The 22235-nt window shown below is 35.8% G+C and overlaps 2 protein-coding genes across 2 annotated transcripts; both read right to left on the minus strand.

Moving 5' to 3' along the window:
* Positions 1-445: 445 nt before the first annotated feature.
* On the minus strand, positions 446-16165 carry LOC114173433 (presequence protease 1, chloroplastic/mitochondrial-like). Its single transcript, XM_028057835.2, has 19 exons — positions 15830-16165; positions 15568-15751; positions 15288-15462; positions 15047-15179; positions 14863-14933; positions 14437-14520; positions 14096-14186; positions 7693-8213; positions 7289-7453; positions 6972-7190; positions 6759-6886; positions 5527-5716; positions 5346-5429; positions 5164-5261; positions 2248-2512; positions 1941-2103; positions 1521-1701; positions 1227-1298; positions 446-781 (listed from the first exon to the last, which is right to left on the minus strand). Exons 1-19 carry the CDS (start codon positions 16089-16091, stop codon positions 640-642), a joined length of 3228 nt encoding a protein of 1075 aa, XP_027913636.1. The 5' UTR covers positions 16092-16165; the 3' UTR covers positions 446-639.
* Positions 16166-16739: 574 nt separating this feature from the next.
* On the minus strand, positions 16740-18925 carry LOC114174654 (pentatricopeptide repeat-containing protein At2g13600-like). Its single transcript, XM_028059482.2, has one exon. The coding sequence runs from the start codon at positions 18594-18596 to the stop codon at positions 16845-16847; it is 1752 nt and encodes a 583-aa protein (XP_027915283.1). The 5' UTR covers positions 18597-18925; the 3' UTR covers positions 16740-16844.
* Positions 18926-22235: the final 3310 nt, after the last annotated feature.

A 22235-nucleotide genomic window follows, 5' to 3' on the forward strand; every position in this document is an offset into this window, starting at 1 on the left:
CATCTCATGACACAAATATAAAACCGATGAATCAGTTTCTTTCCGGAATTGAATCCCATTATCTACAGAAACCTCGGCCAGCAATTAAAAATTGAGTAGAAAACAGGAGAGAAGCATTAATTGGATATTCATCGGAGATGAATCAAAGAAAAGCACCACATGAAACTCATCATATTGGTTTCCCTTCTCGACAATTAACATCACATCCTGTTAACCATTTCTAACCCATTTTATACCAACTAAAGTTCATTAAAAATTACGAGAGAAAGAGAAAAAGTCATCAAATAAGACCTAAAACAAGAAAATAATTGTACTTTTCAGTAAGGTTCACTCGGCTAGTATTTCTCTTGATTAAAACATTAAATTTACTAAAAAGTTGGTAGAAAAACTGTTAGGAGACTAAAGGCCAAGAAACCTATCAAAAACAACAGCAAGAACGGAAACGTGTGCACTAAGAAGGGCTTTTGAGAAGTTGTATAATCGTAGGTGTAAAATAATGAATTAAGGAGTCCTATTTTATCCGGTGGGGAAGAGAATTTCTTGATCAATGATCATGGACGAGCTATAATGTTATATTCTAAATTAGAGAAAATCATGAAAAAAATACAATTTCTAATCAGTACAGAATCAATCCTGAAACTAAAGGGCTTTCTTCACTTGAAAAAAGTTGGGACGATTCTTTTTAGCAGCTTCTACATCCTCGGGAGATGCCACTGCAACCACAACCCCTTTGTTCTTAACTGCTTCCATTGCATCCGTAAAATTTTTGAAGTCCTTCAAACTGGCAGAAATAAAAAACAGTATAATAAGAACAACAAATGGTTTCAAAGGTCAGAATTAAGTTCAGTACATAAGTCGTAGCACCAAGTTGGCCAGGTATACATGGAATTTATATGCAAAAAGTTCCATATTTTTTAATTCATTAGTACTTTTACAAGTGAATAACCGAATTCAAGGCCAACAATGAGGCATAACCTTGCAAAATATTTAAGAAATGTCTTAAATAAAGCAACGCATTTACGGAGACTAGTCTGTGGGGGCAGCAACGACACAGAAAATCAGCTGTGTTAAAATTTTCATTGATTCCAACTTCAGAAAAACGTGTTGGGATTGTTGCTCCCCACCACACAGTGAGATATATTGAGATCAGATACATTATTCTGCTTCAGCATTAGCCACAGATCAAATGATCACGTATTCGTAAAGAGTAAAGATAACATATTCACCTAGTAGATAATATTTCTTCACGTCTTATTTGTCTTTCTTCCTCTGTGATACCCAGCAAGTACCGCAACATACTGCAAATTAAATGAAAAGCAAGCACAGTTTGTAACTACAATAAGAGAGAAGAAAACAACAATTGCACATTTTAGACGCAACTACTAATAATTCAGCAAGTAATCTTTGCTTGGAGTGTATTTGTGTCTGGTCCAGTCTCTGTTGTTTGGTCATTGAGTGGCAAAAGAACCGATAAACATAGAAAACAGGCTTCGAAAGCATCAACTATCTCATAAACATACCTACTGTAACCTTTGGCATCCGGAAGTTGATAAGCATCTACATCCCCAATGGTTCCAATTATGGCTTTTGTCAAAGTGTCGTCATCTATTTGTAGTTTTCTTAAGAAGTCACCAGTTCCATCATATACATCAAGTGTCTTCAGCAAATTGGGATCACGATACGATAAGAAGGAGAACACTCCTAGAAGCAGAAAAAGGTAAGATTGCAGGGATGTTTTTTTAAAAGGAATTTAATTAGACTACAGAGACAGCGTAAATATTTTTTACATTTATATAATGGCAGATTGAAACAAAAGGTAAATTAGTTGACTCATACCTAAAATTGCTTCCTGTTGGCTGCTAGTATAAAAGTTGCACAGACTATATAAAAATTAAATTCTTTCAATAATTATTGCTAATGTTAAATATAGTTCAACTTGCCTGAGTGAGTATCAAAATCACAGAAGCCTCCGTAAGCTCCACCACTGACACGTACCCGATCCCACAACCATGTATTGCTAATATATTTGGAAATAACGTATGCACTCCCATTAAGCTGATAACCAACATCATAAATGTTGGCTGCTTTTCCCACATAATTAACCTATAGAAGAATCACCGTGATATGTTGATAAAAACAAAATAAAGATAACAGGGAAAAATGAAAAAAAGAAACTTCTGGATCAATTACACTCTGCGTGACAGAAATAAACATATGAATAGCGATAACAACATTATATTATATTACCTGAGTAGGAATCACAATAGCTTCATTTGTCAATGGAAGTCTAAAATTACGAGGAGTTGTTGCAATGGGAGAGCTAGTGGGAAGAAGATCAACAAATTTGCTCACAACTTTCTCTGCGTTTGCAAGGTTTTTCCTATCAGCAGTGACATTTACCAAGCAGCCTTGTTTGGTAAATATAGATTTTCGAATTTCCTCAAGAGAAGATGAGATATCAACCCAGTCTTGATCAACTCTCTTTTCAAGGGTTTGGAGGAATTCAAGGTAACTGGAAAGAATAATCAATAAATATATAGGTATACAACAGGAATTATACTCAGTATTGTTTCAATAATAAAAAGTAGAGTAAAAGAGACAATCATGAAATTTCAAACCTTTAACATATAATAGTAATGTCAAAGTTCTAAGGACTTTCTCTTTCAAAAATTTTAAATAATTCTTTTAGAAACTAGGGACAGATAAGATAAGATCCATCTAAATCTCAGTCTTATATATTTTTATCTTCCCCTTATCTACTACTTTGAATTCTACCTATCCTTCTCCTAAACTACATGGTATAGAGCACAACACTCTGATCCGGGAATCCACCCACCATGGCGAAAACAACAATGGCCAGACAATATAGGTCTGGGGAAACTAATAGAGTTCCAAACCCCAAAGCAGCTTCAAGCTGGAACATGAAGATAAGCCCATGATTGAAGAAAACCCTTGGCAGGCACAATGCAGGAAGCCTTAGCACACAAAGGAAACCTACTAGAAGCTCCATATGATGAGCATTTTAGATTATCTAATACAGACAATCAAGGGCAGAAAATACCCAAGTCACCATCTTTACAATGTTGACAGGTTATGATGATTCTGTATTACAATAGGTATTGAATATAGGAAGTAGTTGTATTGAAAAACTGCTATACAAGCCGTATCTATCTTTTTACCTCGGAATCTAGCTTGATCTTGGCTCTTCCCTATACTCATTGTATCAAAATTCTATTGATATAAATATGAGAACATATGAGGAGAGTGATCAAGAAATCTCAAGTCTTTGTATGAATAATCTCATTCCTAGATGAATTCTTTATATATCTTTATGTCAACAGCCTGATGTGGTGATGTGTGGTGCTACACTTAAATGTTGAGGTTTAGTTTATTTATGTATATGTATTTGCATGGGTTCATAGGTTAATCAGTATATGGATTGTCCTACTTAGAGGCACACTATCGAGATTTTAGTGGCTCTCTGACTTTTTCATTTTTCTGTGTCTTAATACTGTATTCCCTAAAGGCTGTCAGACCATGTAAACAGCACTATGTGTACCGAACGCATCGTGGTCCAAGTATGAGTCACAGATTGAAATCAATGGTAAATTAGTTGACTCATGAGGAATAACCTTAGATTTTAGCAGCAGAAGGCTGTCATCTTCTGTGATAGTTTTCAATGCAATTTGTTTGGCCAACAATCATCTTCACCACGAGCGAACCAAACATATTGACAATAGATATCACTTTATTTGCATTGAGAAGAGGATTAAAGAAGGTGGACTCAAAGGACAACTTGTTCATCAACCGTTTGGACTTGTTGAATGTTGATTGCTGGGAGAAATGCTAATGATAGAGACTCCAAGTCAATGCAGATTTTGTTAGGTGATACCCAGAACTTTCAGTATGTGATAGACCATCTGGAAGTGTAGATTGTTCAGCTAGGTAGACAATCCAATGGTAAGCAATAGTCTAACTTTGTTATGTTTGTTAGATTTTTGTTTTCAGTTCTAACTTACTTTCTACCCTTTTGTTGTCACCTACATATGGGTGCCTTCTATACAATAAACGAGCACTAAAACTCATTGTATTTTCTTGTTTATATACTAGACTTGTTTCGGCTCTACATTGTGTGGGTGCTTCTGTGTTTGTTTCTTTCTCATTGCTTGTTTGTTGGTTAACAAAGGGATTTAAGCTTCACTTTTTTTTACTTTATCCACCAAACCTCCATATAACTAATTCAAAATATCCTGGGATATCTTCTCAAAATTGGTAGAACACACACATTGATGGATCAGTAAAAGAGCTCTGAAGTCTTTCTTCTTAGATTCCCTGTATACTGCCCTCTATGCCTCCATAGCACCTTCCTCCACTTCTTGGAAGCTAAAGATGACACCCATCATCTAGATACACCATTGATTGAAGTTCTTGCCACCAAAAATTGAAAAGATAAAAAACCCACGAAAGAAATGGTTTCTCACACAGAAGAATGCCTATTGAATGAAAAAAACTGACAAAAGAAATTCTGAACGGATATACAGGATGCCTTAAAGGTTCATGACTGGCCAGCTGTCTTAGGATACAAAAACTCCAAAAAAAAAAATAAGACTTGGAAACGGCTGATTTGCCTAGAGAAAAGGCAATATTGAGATGAAAATGGGGATTCACAATTAGGTATAAGGCAAAATGATAGATGGATCCATTGAAGGATATATAAAGCTTGGTTGGTTGTCAAGGGTTTTACTCAAACCAACGGAATTGACTATCATGTGAAATTTGAACATAAAGTTAAATATTATGAGAATTTTTATTTTTCAAAATTAAAATAATTTCTAGAATCACAGAATAGAATGAGACCATATCTCAACCTTATCTTTGGTTTTACTTTTCCCTTACCCACAAGTTTGATTAAGTTTGATCTGTAATCAAATTGGCAAGATAGTTTCCAACCAACTCTGCCCATTCTATCATCCTTCATCACTTCAATTAATCAATGAGATCATAATTGTGTTGTATTCTCCTAAACTACAATTAGTATTTAAATCCAATAAATAAAATAATATTACTTGTAGCATTTAATATGACAATAATGGATATAATAACAGAGAATTATTTATAAATGCACCCTTGCAGAAGGTCACAAGAGTATATAGATTTGCCAACCTTAGACCTCCCATCTTTTCTGACATCCAACCTGCTGCATTTAGTTTTGCATCCATCCTTGCAGCTGCAATTCCGTGACCACTTCCTCTTAACCGATTCTGACAATAGACGAAAGCAAAATATAGATAAGTCACTTTTTATGATTTTTGTGCTCCCTTTACATGAAACATTTCACTAATTACCTCCATTCTTGCTTTACTCTGGGAAACAAATTGTTTGAAACGCTGTTGGTCTGTAAATTGGACATCTTGAAGAACAGAATTAACCTAGAGCAGAAGCATTTAGGATTTACATGACCACAATTAAAAATTCTAGGCTAATATAGTTTGTTGAAATTTGAAACTTTTATATAAATAAAAGTACCAAGTCATAAAGGTCTTCAACACATCCAGCCATGGCTTTGCCTCGAACAACCATGTGACTACATGGATCTTCCTTGCCCCGCACCGATGATGTGAGTGGATAAACTGATATTCCTCCCGTTTTTCTCCCAATTAATTGGTTTAATTGGACAAAAGTTAGGTCCTTTGTTCCCATCTCCAACAATGATTGGCTGTCAAAAATAACATGAGAGTTACTGACAATAGAGCTTTATATTATTTATCTGTCAAAGTAGATGCTGTTGATTTTGATATACACATAATTATGAAGAGGAATTGAAGAATCAAACATCAAAAGGGGAGACAAATTAGCTATTTCGATGTAAGTCAAACACTTTAGTCTCTTAACTATCTAAACTTTCAATTAGTCCAAGACATTGTAAGAAGTCATTCTAGTCCTTTTCTGCCTCATTTTTTACTGGCTTCAAAGCCTAAAGGAATGACATTTTTGCAAAGTTAGGAACTAAGTTTGAATTGTCGTTTGAGGGGCTTCAAATGGATATTCCCACTTTCTCAAAGCACTGAACATAATAGTAACACAGGCTGACACTGGGGATACGTCAATTCACCTCAAGGGCAACTTTTTTTTTCCGAACAAGCACTAAATAATAATCAAGAAAAGTCATGGACTACAGACCAATTATCAGACTCTCACTGAGCAGCCCAGGAAGATTTAATGCAAAACAATAAGTTAGTAACATTATTATTTTAGGGTGACAATAATCAAACAATAAAACCATTATATAACATTTGTTACATAAAAATAATTACTGAAATTTATCTAGATAAAAAAAAAGTACTATATAAATTTTACTATGCTGTGGCATAAAAATACCATTACTATTTTTCTTTTTAAATATTTTAGTAATATAATAAAATGATATTGGTCAATTTACTGTTATGATACTCCAATAATTATAATAATAATAATAATAATAACAATAAAAGTTATAAAGTTAAAAATATTATATAAGAGAAAATAAAATCCAAAGAAGATATAGCAGAATTTAGCAGGAATACTGTTCATGCACAAACCAGTGTCCATACATGGATTTTGATAACTAAGCTCCAGACTGATGAAGCTTAATGATAATATAACTAGTCAACCAATTGAATATGGTTTCCAAGAAATAAATTAACTTCGCAAATAAATATTAGGAGCTATAGATGAATGGAAATAAAATGTAAAACAACTTGCAGAGGCTGTATAATTACCAAAACAGTGGCACTAATGGAAGAAGCTCTTGCTTCAATGAATTCATGTTGAATACTATTTCAGTGTAAAGAACATCATTGGTGAAAAGATCATGTTGCAAAACTTTTACACCATTGATATCCCCAACCTACATTAAGCAAGCAGGTTCTTGTGAATCTCTACAGATCATAAAGCAAACATATATATCTCATTGAAGGGAAGTAGTGATAAACCTCAGTGGGAATACGAATAGGTTCTTTAGGAATATCTTGTAGAGAAAGGCTAGGAACAGTTTTCAAAGCTTCCGGTGGGTCAGGGGTTTCCTGTTTAAGTTGAAGCTCACGTGTAGCACGGGTTAACTCTGCCAGATCTTCTGCTGTCATACTAGTTTTAACTTTCTGCAATATCTGTTTCTCAGTGGCTTCCTCACGAGCAGCTTTTTCAGGATCGGGCTGAAAAGGAATGACTGCCATCAATAAAGACCAACGTATATTGGATGAAAGATGGCTTTCACACTAACACATGTTTTTAAGCCTATGTAATAACGAACCTGCATTTCCACGGTAACTTTGTGTGGATTGTTCAAGATGAATTTCTCTATTAGAGGAGAAAAAACAGACTTAGAGCCCTCTTTTGATATTCTAGATTTTAGACCTTGAAGAGGCTTCTCATACTTCAATGGCTCAAAGGGATTCATATCATAAATCCATTTACCCTACAAATTAAAATCAAAACAGTTACAACAAAGAACTCAAATACATTGGATAGAATACCATGTATATGAATACACAACTAATTCTGCAGACTCATTACATTTATTCTGCACGATTCGAGGACATTGTTTCCTCTAAAATAAACAAAATCTATTATTCTGATTCTCAACAAGAACAATTACAAATCTTAATGGAAGAAGGATGTGCATTTTCAACCACAAAAAGATTTAGCATATCTTACCATGGACTGGAGCATAAGAGACAATCCACGAGGAAATGACCCAGTGTTGTTCTCTCTCAAAGAAAATTCAATTGTATTCATAGAAGCCTCAATTGCATCTGTATCAAAACCTTCCTCTGCCAATTTTTTAAGTGTACTTGTGACCAGTTCTTCTACTCTATGAATATCATCTTCAGAAACACCCTTCATTCCAATGCTAAATTGAGGCTGGAGTAGTTCATCTTCAACCCCACCACCAACAATGGCATCGCCCAGTCCACTTTCTAGCAAAATTTTCCTCAGTGGTGAAGCAGGAGTGCCCAACAGAAGGTGATTCAGAAATCCTATTGTCAGCTCAGTTTCCAGGTCCAAGGGCTTATCAGAGAGCAACCAGTTAAGACAGACCATGTGCTTCTTCTTTAAATCACCCTCTTCACCAGCAGGATATGTCTCAACAATCCGGACTGGCTTTGAAAATAGTGTCTGCGGTTCAACCCTTGATTCTTCAGAGGCCAAACTAGAGTCAAATAAGTCTAAATATTCTGGGCAACAGAGAATAGGAAGAAGTAAGTGACTTATTGCTATGAATCAGAACCCAGTATAATTAGATCATAAACAGAAAAACAAGGAAACATTTTAGTTACCAGCAAAATAACAGTGTATAGAACGCAGTGTTAAAAATAGAGAAATATAAAAAGTAAAACCTATAATCCAAAGAAAGATATGTCTGTAATTATTCTGGAAGCTCTTGGAGAGAAAATAATAGAATCTTCCAAGGGGAAATCAATACAAACTCATGCACAATGAGGTAACAACTAGTATGAGAACTGTTAGATGATATAATATTGTGTTTAATAGTTGGGCTCAGCCCATTATGTATTTCTGGAATTTGGCCCATTATCAATATAAATAAACTGTCCTTTGTGTAGGGTTTACACAAGGGAGATTAATCCTAAAACCCTATTTCATCTTATTTTACATGGTATCTAGAGCTTAGGTTAGTTTACTACAGCCACCGTCCCGCCGCCGCTCATTGCCGCCGCTTCTGTCGTCGTCACCGTCGCCGCCGCCGCCGCCGCCGTCGCCGGAGCTGCAGTTTCGACCGACGACCAGACGGTTTTGTTCGTCTCGGCCAGGCGACTCCAACGCCGCAGAGATCGCCGCCATCGGAGCTCTCACGCGCCTCCACGCGCCGCCGCAAGCTCCGGCAGCCGCCACCTCTCCGCCGCGCGTGACGGCGCGTCGCCGGTCGTTTTCTGCGCCGATCAACTTCGCCTGAATCGCCTTCTTGAGCTCTTTCTGAATCTGTGGTTGTTGTTTCAATCGGAGCACCTTGAATTTTTAGGGTTTCTCCCTCTATGGCTTCTTCCGCTGCCAATTCGAGTGTGTCATCTTCAAGCACTCCGCTGTCTGAACCCTCTGTTTATACCAACTACGTCAATGTGCATTTATCCATTGACAAGTTGGATGGCACAAATTACGCGACATGGGCATCCGATATCAAACTTTGGCTCAAGAGTCAAGGATATGAAGATCATCTCACCCAGAGTGTAACTACAGTTGCTGCAGATGAAGTTTCCCGCTGGACGAAAATTGATGCCCAATTATGCATCGTCATTAAGTCCACCATTAACTCTTCGCTGAAACAAATGTTTCGTTCATATGAAACATGTTCAGACGTTTGGGCACAGGCCAAGTTGTTATACACCAATGACACTCAACGTCTTTATGGTGTTTGTCAGGATCTTTTCAAAGTTGTTGCTCCGCAGAGTCCTGGACCCATGGCTGAATATTTGGGCAAAATTCATGCCCTTCTGCATGAGTTTAATGAGTTATTGCCTCCGGCCTCCACTCCAGCTGAAGAACTTGAGCAACGGTCAAAGTTCTTTATGTTATTGGCATTACATGGTCTTTCTGATGAATATTCCCATGTTCGCGACCAGATTTTGGGGTCTCCTGTTGTGCCCAACTTCACTGCTACTAGTTCTGCCCTTTTACGTGTGCCAAGAAAACAAATCATTGATACATCTACTTGTGCTGATGATTCCTCAGTCTTGGTCTCTCAGCGGGATGATCGCAATCGTTCTCGCAAGCCGGGAAAGGGACGACCCAAGTGTGACCATTGTGGCAAATTAGGCCACAAGATTGACAAATGTTATGCTCTACATGGACGTCCTCCTCGGTCTGCTGCAGTAGTTCACTCTGATCCTCCTCCCCGATCAGCGACTGTGGATCCTGCTTCATCTGATACCGCAGGGCACCCTGCCATTTTCAACGACTTTCTCAAATGGTATGAGGAACGTCAAAGTTCTAGTTCCACTACATCTGCCTCTGTTGCACGCACAGGTACATCATTCGTTGGCCTGACTCACTCTGATTCTCTTGGTCCTTGGGTTCTTGACTCAGGCGCCACAGACCATATTACTGGTAACAAATCTTTGTTTTCTTCTTTGTCTTGTCCGGATCATTTACCCTCAGTTACAATGGCTGATGGGTCTAGAGTCTCATCTCATGGTGTTGGTACTGTTAATATTTTTCCATCCATATCCATTGATCATGTTCTTTATGTTCCTGGGTCTCCATTCAATTTATTATCTGTCAGTCGACTAACTCGTTCTCTTGATTGTATTATTTCCTTTACCAAAGATTCTGTTTGTTTACAGGACCGGAGTTCGAGACACATGATTGGCACCGGATGTGAGTCTCATGGTCTGTATCATCTTCGTCCTCCTTCACATGTTGGCGCGGCTATGGAATCACCATCCCTTCTTCATGCACAATTTGGTCATCCCAGCCTTGCCAAACTGCAACAACTTGTCCCCAGCTTGTCCAAGTTATCTAGTTTGTCGTGTGAGTCTTGTCAATTAGGAAAGCATAGTCGTAGTTCGTTTCCTTGTAGTGTCTCACAACGAGCTTTGTCCCCTTTTGCATTAGTTCATTCGGACATTTGGGGACCTAGTCGTGTTAAGTCTACTTTAGGTTTTCAATATTTTGTTACTTTTATTGATGATTATTCAAGATGTACTTGGTTATATTTAATGAAAAATCGTTCTGAGTTGTTCTCTATTTTTCAATCATTCTTTCATGAAATTAAAACACAGTTTGGGGTTTCTATTCGAAATTTGCGGAGTGATAATGGTCGTGAATATCTCTCTCAATCCTTCAAACATTTTATGGCTTCTCAGGGCATTCTTCATCAAACATCATGCGCTTATACACCCCAACAAAATGGAGTGGCTGAGCGCAAGAATAGGCACCTTATTGAAACAACTCGCACTCTTTTAATTCATGGTGCAGTTCCTTCACATTTTTGGGGTGATGCGGTTCTTACTGCTTGTTATCTTATTAATCGCATGCCTTCTTCAGTCTTGCATAACCAAGTTCCTCATTCTATTTTATTTCCTCACGACCCTCTTCACCCTTTACCTCTTAAAGTCTTTGGGTCCACATGTTTTGTTCATGATTTTAGTCCTGGCTTGGATAAGTTGTCTCCGAGAGCCCACAAATGTGTCTTCTTAGGATTCCCCCGCTCACAAAAAGGGTATAAGTGTTTCTCTCCTTCCCTCAATCGTCATTTTATCTCCGCTGATGTCACCTTTGACGAGTCTTCTTTTTACTTCACACACCCCTCTTCTCGTTGTGAGCCACCATCTACTACTATAGATATCCCTGTTGTGTGTGATCCTCCTAGTGTGCCCACTTCCAGTGCCACCTCGGATTCTCCTCAGCCACCTCCGAGTGTACCTATTGCGGATAGACCACCTCTTCAGGTTTATAGCAGAAGACATCGTTGCCAACCACCAACTCATGACTCACATCAAGTGCCGAGTTATTTGTCTCCTCCGGTTCCAACAACTGAGTCTGATCTTCCCATTGCCCTTCGTAAAGGTATGCGTTCTACCCGTAATCATTCTCCTCATTATGCTGCTTTGAGTTATCATAGAATCTCTCCATCTTTCTATACATGCCTTTCGTCTATTTCCTCTTTGTCAATTCCAAAATCTTTAGGTGATGCATTAGCCCACCCTGGTTGGCGTCAGGCCATGCTTGATGAATTGAGTGCTCTCAGGCATAGTGGAACATGGGATCTTGTTCAATTACCATCCGGGAAATCTGTTGTTGGTTGCAGGTGGGTCTATGCTATCAAAGTTGGCCCTGATGGCACTGTTGACCGTCTCAAAGCTCGCCTTGTTGCCAAAGGTTACACACAGATCTTTGGTTTGGATTATGGTGATACTTTTTCTCCAGTGGCCAAGATGGCATCTGTTCGCTTATTCATTGCCATGGCTGCTCTTCGCCAATGGCCTCTTCACCAATTTGATGTCAAAAATGCATTCCTCAATGGCGATTTGAATGAAGAAATTTATATGGAGCAACCTCCGGGTTTTGTTGCTCAGGGGGAGTCTTCTGGATTGGTTTGTCGTCTTCACAAATCTTTATATGGCCTAAAGCAGTCTCCTCGGGCCTGGTTTGGAAAATTCAGTAGTGTTGTTCAACAATTTGGCATGTCTCGCAGTGAAGTGGATCATTCAGTTTTTTATCGTCACTCCAGTGCTGGATGTATCTACTTAATAGTGTATGTTGATGACATTGTTCTCACAGGAAGCGACAACCTTGGCATCTCCCTCTTAAAGCAACATCTTTGTCGTCATTTTCAGACCAAAGATCTTGGAAAACTCAGGTATTTCTTGGGTATTGAAGTAGCACAATCCAATAGTGGTATTGTCATATCTCAGAGGAAATATGCATTGGATATTCTGGAGGAAACTGGATTAATGAATTCTAAAGCAGTAGAAACACCCATGGATCCTAATATTAAACTTCTACCTAAACAGGGGGAGCCTTTCTCAGATCCTGAACAGTACAGACGGTTAGTTGGAAAGTTGAATTATCTTACTGTTACTCGTCCTGATATTTCCTTTGCTGTTAGCGTGGTGAGTCAATTCCTTAATTCCCCATGTGAAGAACATTGGAATGCAGTTATTCGCATATTAAAGTATATCAAAAGCTCTCCTGGAAAAGGTTTACTATATGATTCCAACTCTGATACAAAAGTTGTATGTTATTCAGATGCTGACTGGGCAGGATCTCCTTCCGACAGAAGATCTACTTCCGGATATTGTGTCTCAATTGGTGGTAATTTGATCTCTTGGAAGAGCAAGAAACAAAGTGTTGTGGCAAGATCTAGTGCAGAAGCAGAATATAGAGCTATGGCTTTAGCCACATGTGAACTTGTTTGGCTTAAGCAATTGCTTCAAGAATTGCAATTTGGAGATGTCACTCAAATGACACTCATATGTGACAATCAGGCTGCTCTTCATATTAGCTCTAATCCTGTCTTTCATGAGAGGACCAAACACATTGAAATTGACTGTCACTTCATTCGAGAAAAAATCCTATCCGGGGACATCAAGACCGAGTTTGTCAATTCAAGTGATCAATTAGCAGATATTTTCACTAAGTCTCTTCGAGGACCTAGAATTGATTATCTTTGTAACAAGCTTGGTACATACGATTTGTATGCACCAGCTTGAGGGGGAGTGTTAGATGATATAATATTGTGTTTAATAGTTGGGCTCAGCCCATTATGTATTTCTGGGATTTGGCCCATTATCAATATAAATAAACTGTCCTTTGTGTAGGGTTTACACAAGGGAGATTAATCCTAAAACCCTATTTCATCTTATTTTACAAGAACATTCCTATTGAGATAGAATAGCATCAAGGCCCAACCTTAAACCTTTCTGGTTTAATCTAGTATAGGAGGTGCTTATCACGGACATACAAGATGATCCCCAATTCTATTCTTTGTCAGGTGTTATAGTTTTTGATTGAAGTATTAGGAGAAGCAATTTACTCTAAACTTGAACTTCAGGGACAAATTTTGGAAACAAATGGTTTTTGTTGACATTGGAATAAAATAAAGTATATGCATTGTGAATGGAAAAATATGTCATACAACAGGTTTCCTTTTAGAATTAATATCTGCGATAATATTATAAAGTGGTAAAGAAATTGATGACATGTTTTACAAGATAAAAGTGGAATGGTTAAAATAGAGAAAGACACGGGTAATTTGCTATCGCAAAGTACCTACCAACTCAAGGAAAGTTTTATTGTACTACTGTAAGTCGGATTATACTTTATGGCTTCTGCTTTTGTAATGTAATTTTAGAAGAGATAACAATATGTTTAATCTGATTTGCTTTGCTAAAAGAGTTCAATCAAGGTCATCCAAAAATATCCTTGCATTGTCATAGCAAGGAGTAAATGTATTTGGAGTTTGGACTAAGAGTTAGACCACATACTTCATTTATTCTAATCAGGAGTCAGTACTTGGATTTGCCAGAGCATTACAACAATGCAACTCTTCTCAATTTTCAGTAAGTATATTTAAGGAGCAAGTTAAATTAAATCTTATTACCACTTAGGATTCGGAGCCGCTCATTTGGATCATCATTTCCATAAAACCATATGCGTGAATTACTAGGATGATAATACTTGCGGTGAAATTCCTGCCAGTTAAGTTCAAAATGAAAGGGGTCTCAAATTAAGAAAATCAAATATTCGCAGCAGCTAATAAGATCCACAGTAGACTGTATGGAAGTAAACCGGTCACCAATGTGAGAATGCAAATGAAAATGTATACTTTTCCCATCAAGCTGCATAAATCAAACACTGTTGGTGGCTACAAACAACTAAAAGCCAACAAAAAACTTGTACATATTAGTGCAACAAGTATTTAACAGGATTCTCAAGACAAACCTTAAATTCTTCAAATGTTAACTTGGGAATAACTCTAGGATCACCTCCACTGTCAACACCATAGGTAGTGTCTGGGAAAAGAGCCTGATATATAATGAAATCAACAAAATTATCAAGAAATTTCACAAAATTCCTCATAATTGATACTTGTAACATAAAATTGAAACTAGAAAATTCAATAAATTTAGAAAATGTGGTATGCTTTCATGTCCAGAGAAAGCAGCTTACAAATTGCAACGATGAATATCAACATAATTTAAAACCCGATGCTGACAACAAAGGGATATTCATCTAAAGACTATTACAAGTGCTCAATTGTTTCATTCGAAAATGTGGAAAGAAAAAAAGTATAGGAAAAGAGGAAAGTTCAGTTCAAAATACAGAATATAAGAGGATAAGGAAAGGGCGGGCCATTAAAAAACTAGCCTGCTGAGAAGCACGCCCAAGTATATTATCTGGTTGAGAGTATACACCCTTCATCTCATTAAACACAACACCTGAAAACAAATAGGACATCTTTAGAAACTATTGAAATGCATAAGAGTCCAAAAGTAGAGGTAGGACAAATGGTGCGCAGAAGGATAAAGAGATTAATAATGTTTCACGAAACCTTTATAAGTGATATCTTCGGAAGGATCGTTGAGCTCAAAGTGCCAGCCCTCCTGTTGAAAAATCTGAAAGTCCTCGACACATCTCGGAAAGAATACGGCATCGAGGTAGACGTCAACCAAGTTATAGAAATCCTGTTTAGGAAGATGGAAGATTTCACAGTTATAGATGAGCTGTACGTAGTGTGAAGCCAAACAATCATTGGATCGAAGAATGAGGCGAAAGAAGTTAATTTAAGTGACCTTTGAATTTGTGGAAGCAACTGGGTAACATGTCCTATCGGGATACGTGAATGCATTAAGGAAAGTGTTCAAGCTTCCTTTCAATAATTCAACAAATGGTTCTTTCAAAGGGTATTTCCGCGAGCCGCATAAGACGCTATGCTCCAAGATGTGAGGGATACCAGTGGAGTCTTTGCTGGGGAAAAGAAGCATGTAAAGAGAAGAAGAATGAGTAGATTGAAATGGTAAAGAAATATTTGAAGCTACTGAAAGATAATGGTAAAGCGGAGTTAGGAGTTACGGAGGAGTGCGGAAAACAATCCCAAACACTTTATTCTCATCGTCATTGGAAACAGACATGACTTGAGCCCCAGTCTTGATATGCCTGAAAAGCACCGCTTTAGATTTGCATTCAGGAATGAATTCCTCGGAGACTTTCTGAAAGCCCAATTCAAGGGCAACTTCATCGTTAACCTGAGGAAAGGCTACACAGACGCGATGGAATTTATGAGACAGAAAATCCAAATGATGAAATGGATGGAAAGATAGAGATAGACGGATACCTGGAGAAGGAGAAGGAGACGGAGAAAGAACAGCTCGAGGGGAGAAGGAAGAGAAGCGGTTGGAGGAGGTTCGGAAGTGAGGGGGCGAGGAAGAAGACGGAAGCAATCTGGAGGGGCGGCGGCGGAGAAATGAAGAAGGCCTCGAAAAGGTTGGGAAAGAGGGAATGGAGAAACGGCGACAGGCGTGAGAATGAGAGTGTAAGTACGTTCTGCACAAAACCGAAGAGCACGGCAGACAGCGAACCAGTGCCGCCCTTTCCATCACTGCTTAGCTTCTCTTTTCTTTTCTTCCACGTATCAAACAACACAATCCCCAACCCCTACCCTTCTTCCGTCTAATATATCATCTTCTATAATCTTTGCTTCTTCAAACTTCCAAAACAATTATCTTTTCTTATAAAATAAATAATTATATATTTAAATAAATCCCTTTTGGTATTGTAGTGTTACTTTACTTTTAAAATAATTATAAAATAAAACGTGTGATTTCCAAATTATCTGTTGGAAAAAAAAATCACAAGAAAAGTTTTATTTTTTAACACGTCTCTTTAAAAACAAAACGAATCGACATGGGGAACAAAGAGTATCCACACTTCCTCCTGTATACCACATATATCACACTCTCAATGACTATATTTTTGTCTCAAACTAAGAAAATGTCTCTTAAGAAACAACTACAAATTTTAGTTTTATTCTTATATTTTATTGCATTGAAAAAGGAAAAGTAAAAGAACGAAAATGAAATCATTTAGATGCAGTAATATGAGTAAAATTTATTATTAATACATTTTTTAATCAATATTTTTTATAAGTTTTGTGCAAATCTTGTTAAATTTTGTATTTAGTCGTTATTACCTTTGAGTTCGATGTGCATTCTTTGTTATTTAGTTCTTGTATTTACTTAAGAGGGTTAGTAAATGGTACGATATATCAGTACACAAATTCATTACAAAAGATGTGGCACATAATAACAAATTGAAAATTAAAAAAGAGTGATGTGAAATGAAGATTTTTCTTATGTGATTTCAATCCAACTGGATCCTGGAACTTTCTTTACATCCTTCATCTCCATCAGTTCTCTCAGAATCAACACGCCATCCCAATTGCTATATTCAGCAAACATGTTAGACAACAACAAATAGGTTGATGGGTCTTTTCGGTCTCGTCGTAGGGCACGTTCTGCTGCAAGTTTCCCAGTTGGCACATCCCCGTGAAGCTGACAAGCACTGAGCAATGTCTGCCAAACTATCGCACTCGGCTGAACTGGCATTCTTAGGATTAACTCCTTAGCTTCTTTAATAAGACCAGCCTTGCCAAGAATATTCACCATACAGGCGTAGTGATCTTCTCCAGGAAAGATTCCATAGTCTGGAGTCATGGAGGAAAAGTACTTCCACCCATCATCAACAAACCCACCTTGACTACATGCATAAAGAACACACACGAAGGTGATGTGATTTGGCAGTACACTTGTCTCCCTCATTTCCTCAAAAATTTGAATAGCTTCTCTGGATTGGCCATTCTGTGCACACGCCATTATCATTGTTGTCCATGAGATGACAGAACGGGAGTTCATTGATCGAAAAACATCCCATGCACTATCCATGCATCCACATTTTGCATACATATCGAGAGTAGCATTATCAACACAGACATCGATGTCTATGTCACCTTCAAGTTTGATCCTCAAGCCATGAATCTGTTTCCCTTCCTCTAGTGAAGCCAAACTCGCACAAGCATTCAGGGCAGTTGTCAGGGTAAATTTGTTTGGCTTTACACCCATTCTCTTCATGTCAGCAACGAGTGCAAGTGCTTTTCTCGGTTCCCCGGAATGTAAACATCCAGCGGCAATCTGGGACCAAGAGCACACATCTTTGTTAGGAGTCTCATGAAAAGCTCTGAAAGCCTCGACCAACTTATGATTTTTTATATACATATCAGCCAGTGAGTTGCCCACACAAAGGTCATCCCCATAACCACTTTTGACAAGGTGTGCATGAACTTGCGTTCCCATTTGAAGATAAGACAGAGCAGCCAACCCAGTGAGGGCGGTGGCAAATGTAAAGTTATCAGGTCTAATACCCTCACGATTCATAGAACACCAAAATTCCGGAATCTGGCCACAAGAAAACTGCAAGTAACCCCCTATCATGGTATTCCAAGACACGGTATCCTTGTCTGGGCTTGTCTTAAAAACCATAATGGCTTCCGACAACTTACCATGTCTGATTAGGGATGCCAAAAAGGCATTGAGTAAGAAGATATTAGACATAAATCCTGACCGCACAACTAACGAATAAATCTGGTGAGGCAGAGTCCCATAATTCTCAGCTTCAGTTAAAGAGCACGCGTGTAGAGCACTAACAAATGTGAATTCATTCGGTTTCGTAACTCCCTCCTGGTGCATACGGCTAAACAAAGAAAGAGCCTCCCGAGCGCAGCCATTTTGGACGCAACCCGACATGACAGCGGACCAAGACACCACATTCCTGCTGGGCATTTCGTCAAACATTTTAAGGCCCGAAGAAAGGTCTCCGATTTTGACGTACATGTTAAGCAAATGGTTTTGAAGAAAACGGGTTGAAGGAATAGACCCTGTGATTGATTTTGCGTGAATTGCTCTTCCACGGAGCAAGTCTGAGTCCTGCGCATATCTTCGCAACAGATTAGAGTATACCTCCCCTGTGGTCGCCGTTGATACAAAACATGCCTGCAACTGCAAATGGAACCCTTTTTTTGCTTTCAAGGAATCGGAGGACCGAATCATGTATTTCGTTTGATTTCAGGTAATGCGAAGGTAGATTCTTTCACCACCTCTTCAGTTTTTTTTATTCCCAAATGTCAGTTTTTCCTACCCTTCCTTTCAAATCTTTCAAACCAACATTTACCCTTCTTTTCAAATCTTTCAAACCAACATTACATCTTTAAAAAAGAAATTGAACCACAACCTCTTCTCCTTTCCCACCTTCTCTTTCAAGTTTTACCAGTACCACCTCTACATTTTCAACAGGCATACGCCCCCTTATGGACTTACAGTAAGAAAAAAACGCAAACTATTTGGAGAGACTAATCAATAATTTAACCCCAAAAATAAATTATTCATATTTTGTAGACTTCGGCTGTAAAATCTTAAATCAACTCATTGTGCTTACCAAATTTTTCGGGTAACTTCCATTATAAAAAATCGTTTAAAAATAAAAAAATTTAAGTTAAAAGGAAACATAATTAACAAACTGATATATTGCTTTACAATGCAAAAATTTAGAAACCCGAAAAATGTTCCCACTATTTATGACAAAAAAAAAAAACAGAATCCAAACAAATAATATTGATCCATGGATCACTTATATTTAAAGTCTTTTAACAAGTAATACAGATATCATGCCTACCTATTATGAATAAGGTGCAAAAGTGTTCGATTTTTAATAAATTTAAATATATTAGTAGTCATGCGTAATTAATCGGTATAGTTAATTAATTATTATGATAGTAAATGTACTAGTAGTTGAAGTCTACATAGATAACCTATTAGTCGTTTATAGTTGTTTTGGTATTCTTTGAATATAATTGTGAGGAAATGTGAATCTATAGATTATATTATTCATTGTATTGAAACAACAACAAGCGGTTAATAAGTTTTTAATAAGAGAGTTGTTGCCTATAAAAGTAGTATCAAGAGCCAGTTAGTTTGAGTGTCTGAATGAAAAAAAATAGAGTTCGAATGACTATTTTAGTGTTTGAAAGAAAAAAAAATGATAGAAATAAAAATATAAGACACAATAATATAATATATTCATGTAAAAGTTTAAAGGATTATGTACCCAGAATGAATGAAGGATCCATGGAAGCACATAGTATGAGATGTTATTGTTCTCTCTTTCTTATAGGTATTCTAAAACGTATAGCAAGATTTTTTTTTTTAAGTTGTTACTCAAAAAGCTGACTAATGTGGTATCAATTTTATAACCTACCAGTAGACACGAGAGACCTCCATCTCATACAGTTTACTAAATAATCCAACTCACCACGGATAGTTCATCAAAAACTCAAAATTATATATTACCTATAAAAATAATAACCATGTGCAATATAATTAATATTAACAAATTATTTAATTTATTGATTAATGTTAATCCATAATAATAACAAAATAGGGAATATTAATTTTATATAATAAAATTATATAAAATACAACCAAAAAGAGTTAGATGGTCAGTCTTAGTGTTGAAAGAAACACATGTGAATGACATGACAACTTTGTACATAAGTTTTGGACAAGTCCGACTTTGAGAAGATTACAAATGTCAAATCTTCAAAAGAAGTGTGTAAGATATATTGGAGAAGGCATATAATGGGGATTACCGAGTGAAACAAATGTGGCTTCAAACACTCAGGAGAGAGCTAAGGTGCATGAAGATGAAGGAGATAGAAGAAGTAGTTGAGTAAATAACTCAGGTTGAAACTGTGGCAAACAAACTTACTAGAAATTGAGAGACGTTACCCATTACACTTATAATATTTTTAATTATATATTATATTTAAAATATTTTATTAAAATACTATTTTAATTATATATCATTATATTTTTAAAATAAATCTTCTGAATTAAATAACTAATAAATCATTTTATTTATTATCATAATATTTTTAAAATAAAATAAATCTTTTAAATTATATCTAATAAATCATTTTATCTTTTACTTAAAATATTTAATCTTATATTTTTCTAATTGATATAATTTATAGAATCTCACACATTAATGTTGTGTTTGGATTGGGGTGTGGATTTGGGGGAGTAGATTTACGTTAATTGTTAATTTAGGTTGATTCGTAAGAAAAGTTGGGATTGTTTGGATTAAGGAAAAATGGTATGACTTGAGTAGATATGAGTGAAAAGTTTATAAAAATTTGTGTATGATATGATTGATAAAATTTAATAAATTATAATTTTTAATAAAGTAAATTATATGATTACCATTTTACCCTTCAATGTAAATAGAAGAAATGATATTAAAATAAAATTAAAAATGTTATTTAAAATTATAAAAATATGATTTATTGATATTATCATTAATAACTTAAAATAAATTATTATTATTCTCGATGATAATTTAAAATAATTTATAATATAAACTATTTAATTTATATCTCCACATTTATTTAAATTTATTTTATTTTATATAATTAATTAATTTGCAAAACATATTAATTTGAATAATAATATTATTATTATTATATATAATACTAATTATTATAATATTTATGATAATAATAATAATTATTATTAATATTTAAAAAAATAATAATTAAATATATATATATATATGTATAATTAATATAATATATATATATATATATATATATATATATAAAAGAAAGTAAGAAATATAAGTAAATTAAATTCTTAAACACAGGGACAATAAAGTAATTTTAACGTGATGAGTTGTCTTTCTTTGCCTTTCTCTTATTTTGGAGAGTGCTAAAATATGTAACTCATGTGCAAATCCGTCCTCTCAAATCAGTGCAAATCAGTGAAAGCAAACACGTCTGCAACTCACGTTTCATCTGCACGAAGAATACTCATGCAAATTCAAACATAACATAAGATAAAATTATGAAGGTGCACAAAGAATAAACTCATCAACTCTTGGTTTGCTAGGAACATATTTCTCAACCTTTACATCCTACAGCTCCAGACTTCCTTCGCACACCGATTCAAATTTTGAAAATGGTCATTTTACTATATGTAATGCTTTGTTTGGATTGAAGTGTAGATTTGGGATAATGATTTTGCATTGATTTGAGTTGATTTGTAAGTGAAGATGAAATTGTTTGGATTAAGAAAAATATATCGTGATAATATATTATGACTTAAGTGGATGTGAGTGGAAAGTTTCTGAAAATTTGTGTATAATATGATTGATAATAATTATTTAATTTTTTTAATAGATGAAATTGTATGATTATAATTTTATCTTTCACAATAAATGTAATGTAAATTTAATTTTTGATAAGAGAAATAATGTTAAAATAAATTGAAATTGTTATTTTAAATTAGAAAATTTTATTTTATTTCTAATTATATTATTTTTTTTATTATTATTATATTATTATTACAATTTATTAAAGAAAGTTGTTATTAGTTGTAATATTATTATTATTATTATTATTATTATTATTATTATTATTATTATTATTATTATTATTATTATTATTATTATTATTATTCATACCGGCACAGTTACATGTTTTTATGCACAGTGAAAACAAATAAGTAAAAGTTAACTGTGATAGGTTAAATGACATTGAAAATCACATAAATTTAAGATGACATCTTTTCTTACATATCTCTTCGGTATGGAGTACTAAAATTGGAAGGTCACCATAAATCAGCACTCATACTTTG

The sequence above is a fragment of the Vigna unguiculata genome, chromosome 2 (assembly GCF_037176805.1).
Source record: "Vigna unguiculata cultivar grain cowpea cultivar isolate G323 ecotype 2 chromosome 2, ASM3717680v1, whole genome shotgun sequence".
Taxonomy (NCBI): domain Eukaryota; kingdom Viridiplantae; phylum Streptophyta; class Magnoliopsida; order Fabales; family Fabaceae; genus Vigna; species Vigna unguiculata.

Bases quoted from the DNA above. Each gene is read 5' to 3' on its own strand.
- LOC114174654 (XM_028059482.2), bottom strand. From the start codon at position 18,596: ATGATTCGGTCCTCCGATTCCTTGAAAGCAAAAAAAGGGTTCCATTTG.
- LOC114173433 (XM_028057835.2), bottom strand. From the start codon at position 16,091: ATGGAAAGGGCGGCACTGGTTCGCTGTCTGCCGTGCTCTTCGGTTTTG. The intron at 8,214-14,095 runs GTAATAAGATTT...TCTGTTGCCCAG, and splicing joins GCGGCTCCGAATCCTAAGTG to AATATTTAGACTTATTTGAC. The intron at 5,430-5,526 runs GTACTTTTATTT...CTTCTGCTCTAG, and splicing joins TTGAAGACCTTTATGACTTG to GTTAATTCTGTTCTTCAAGA.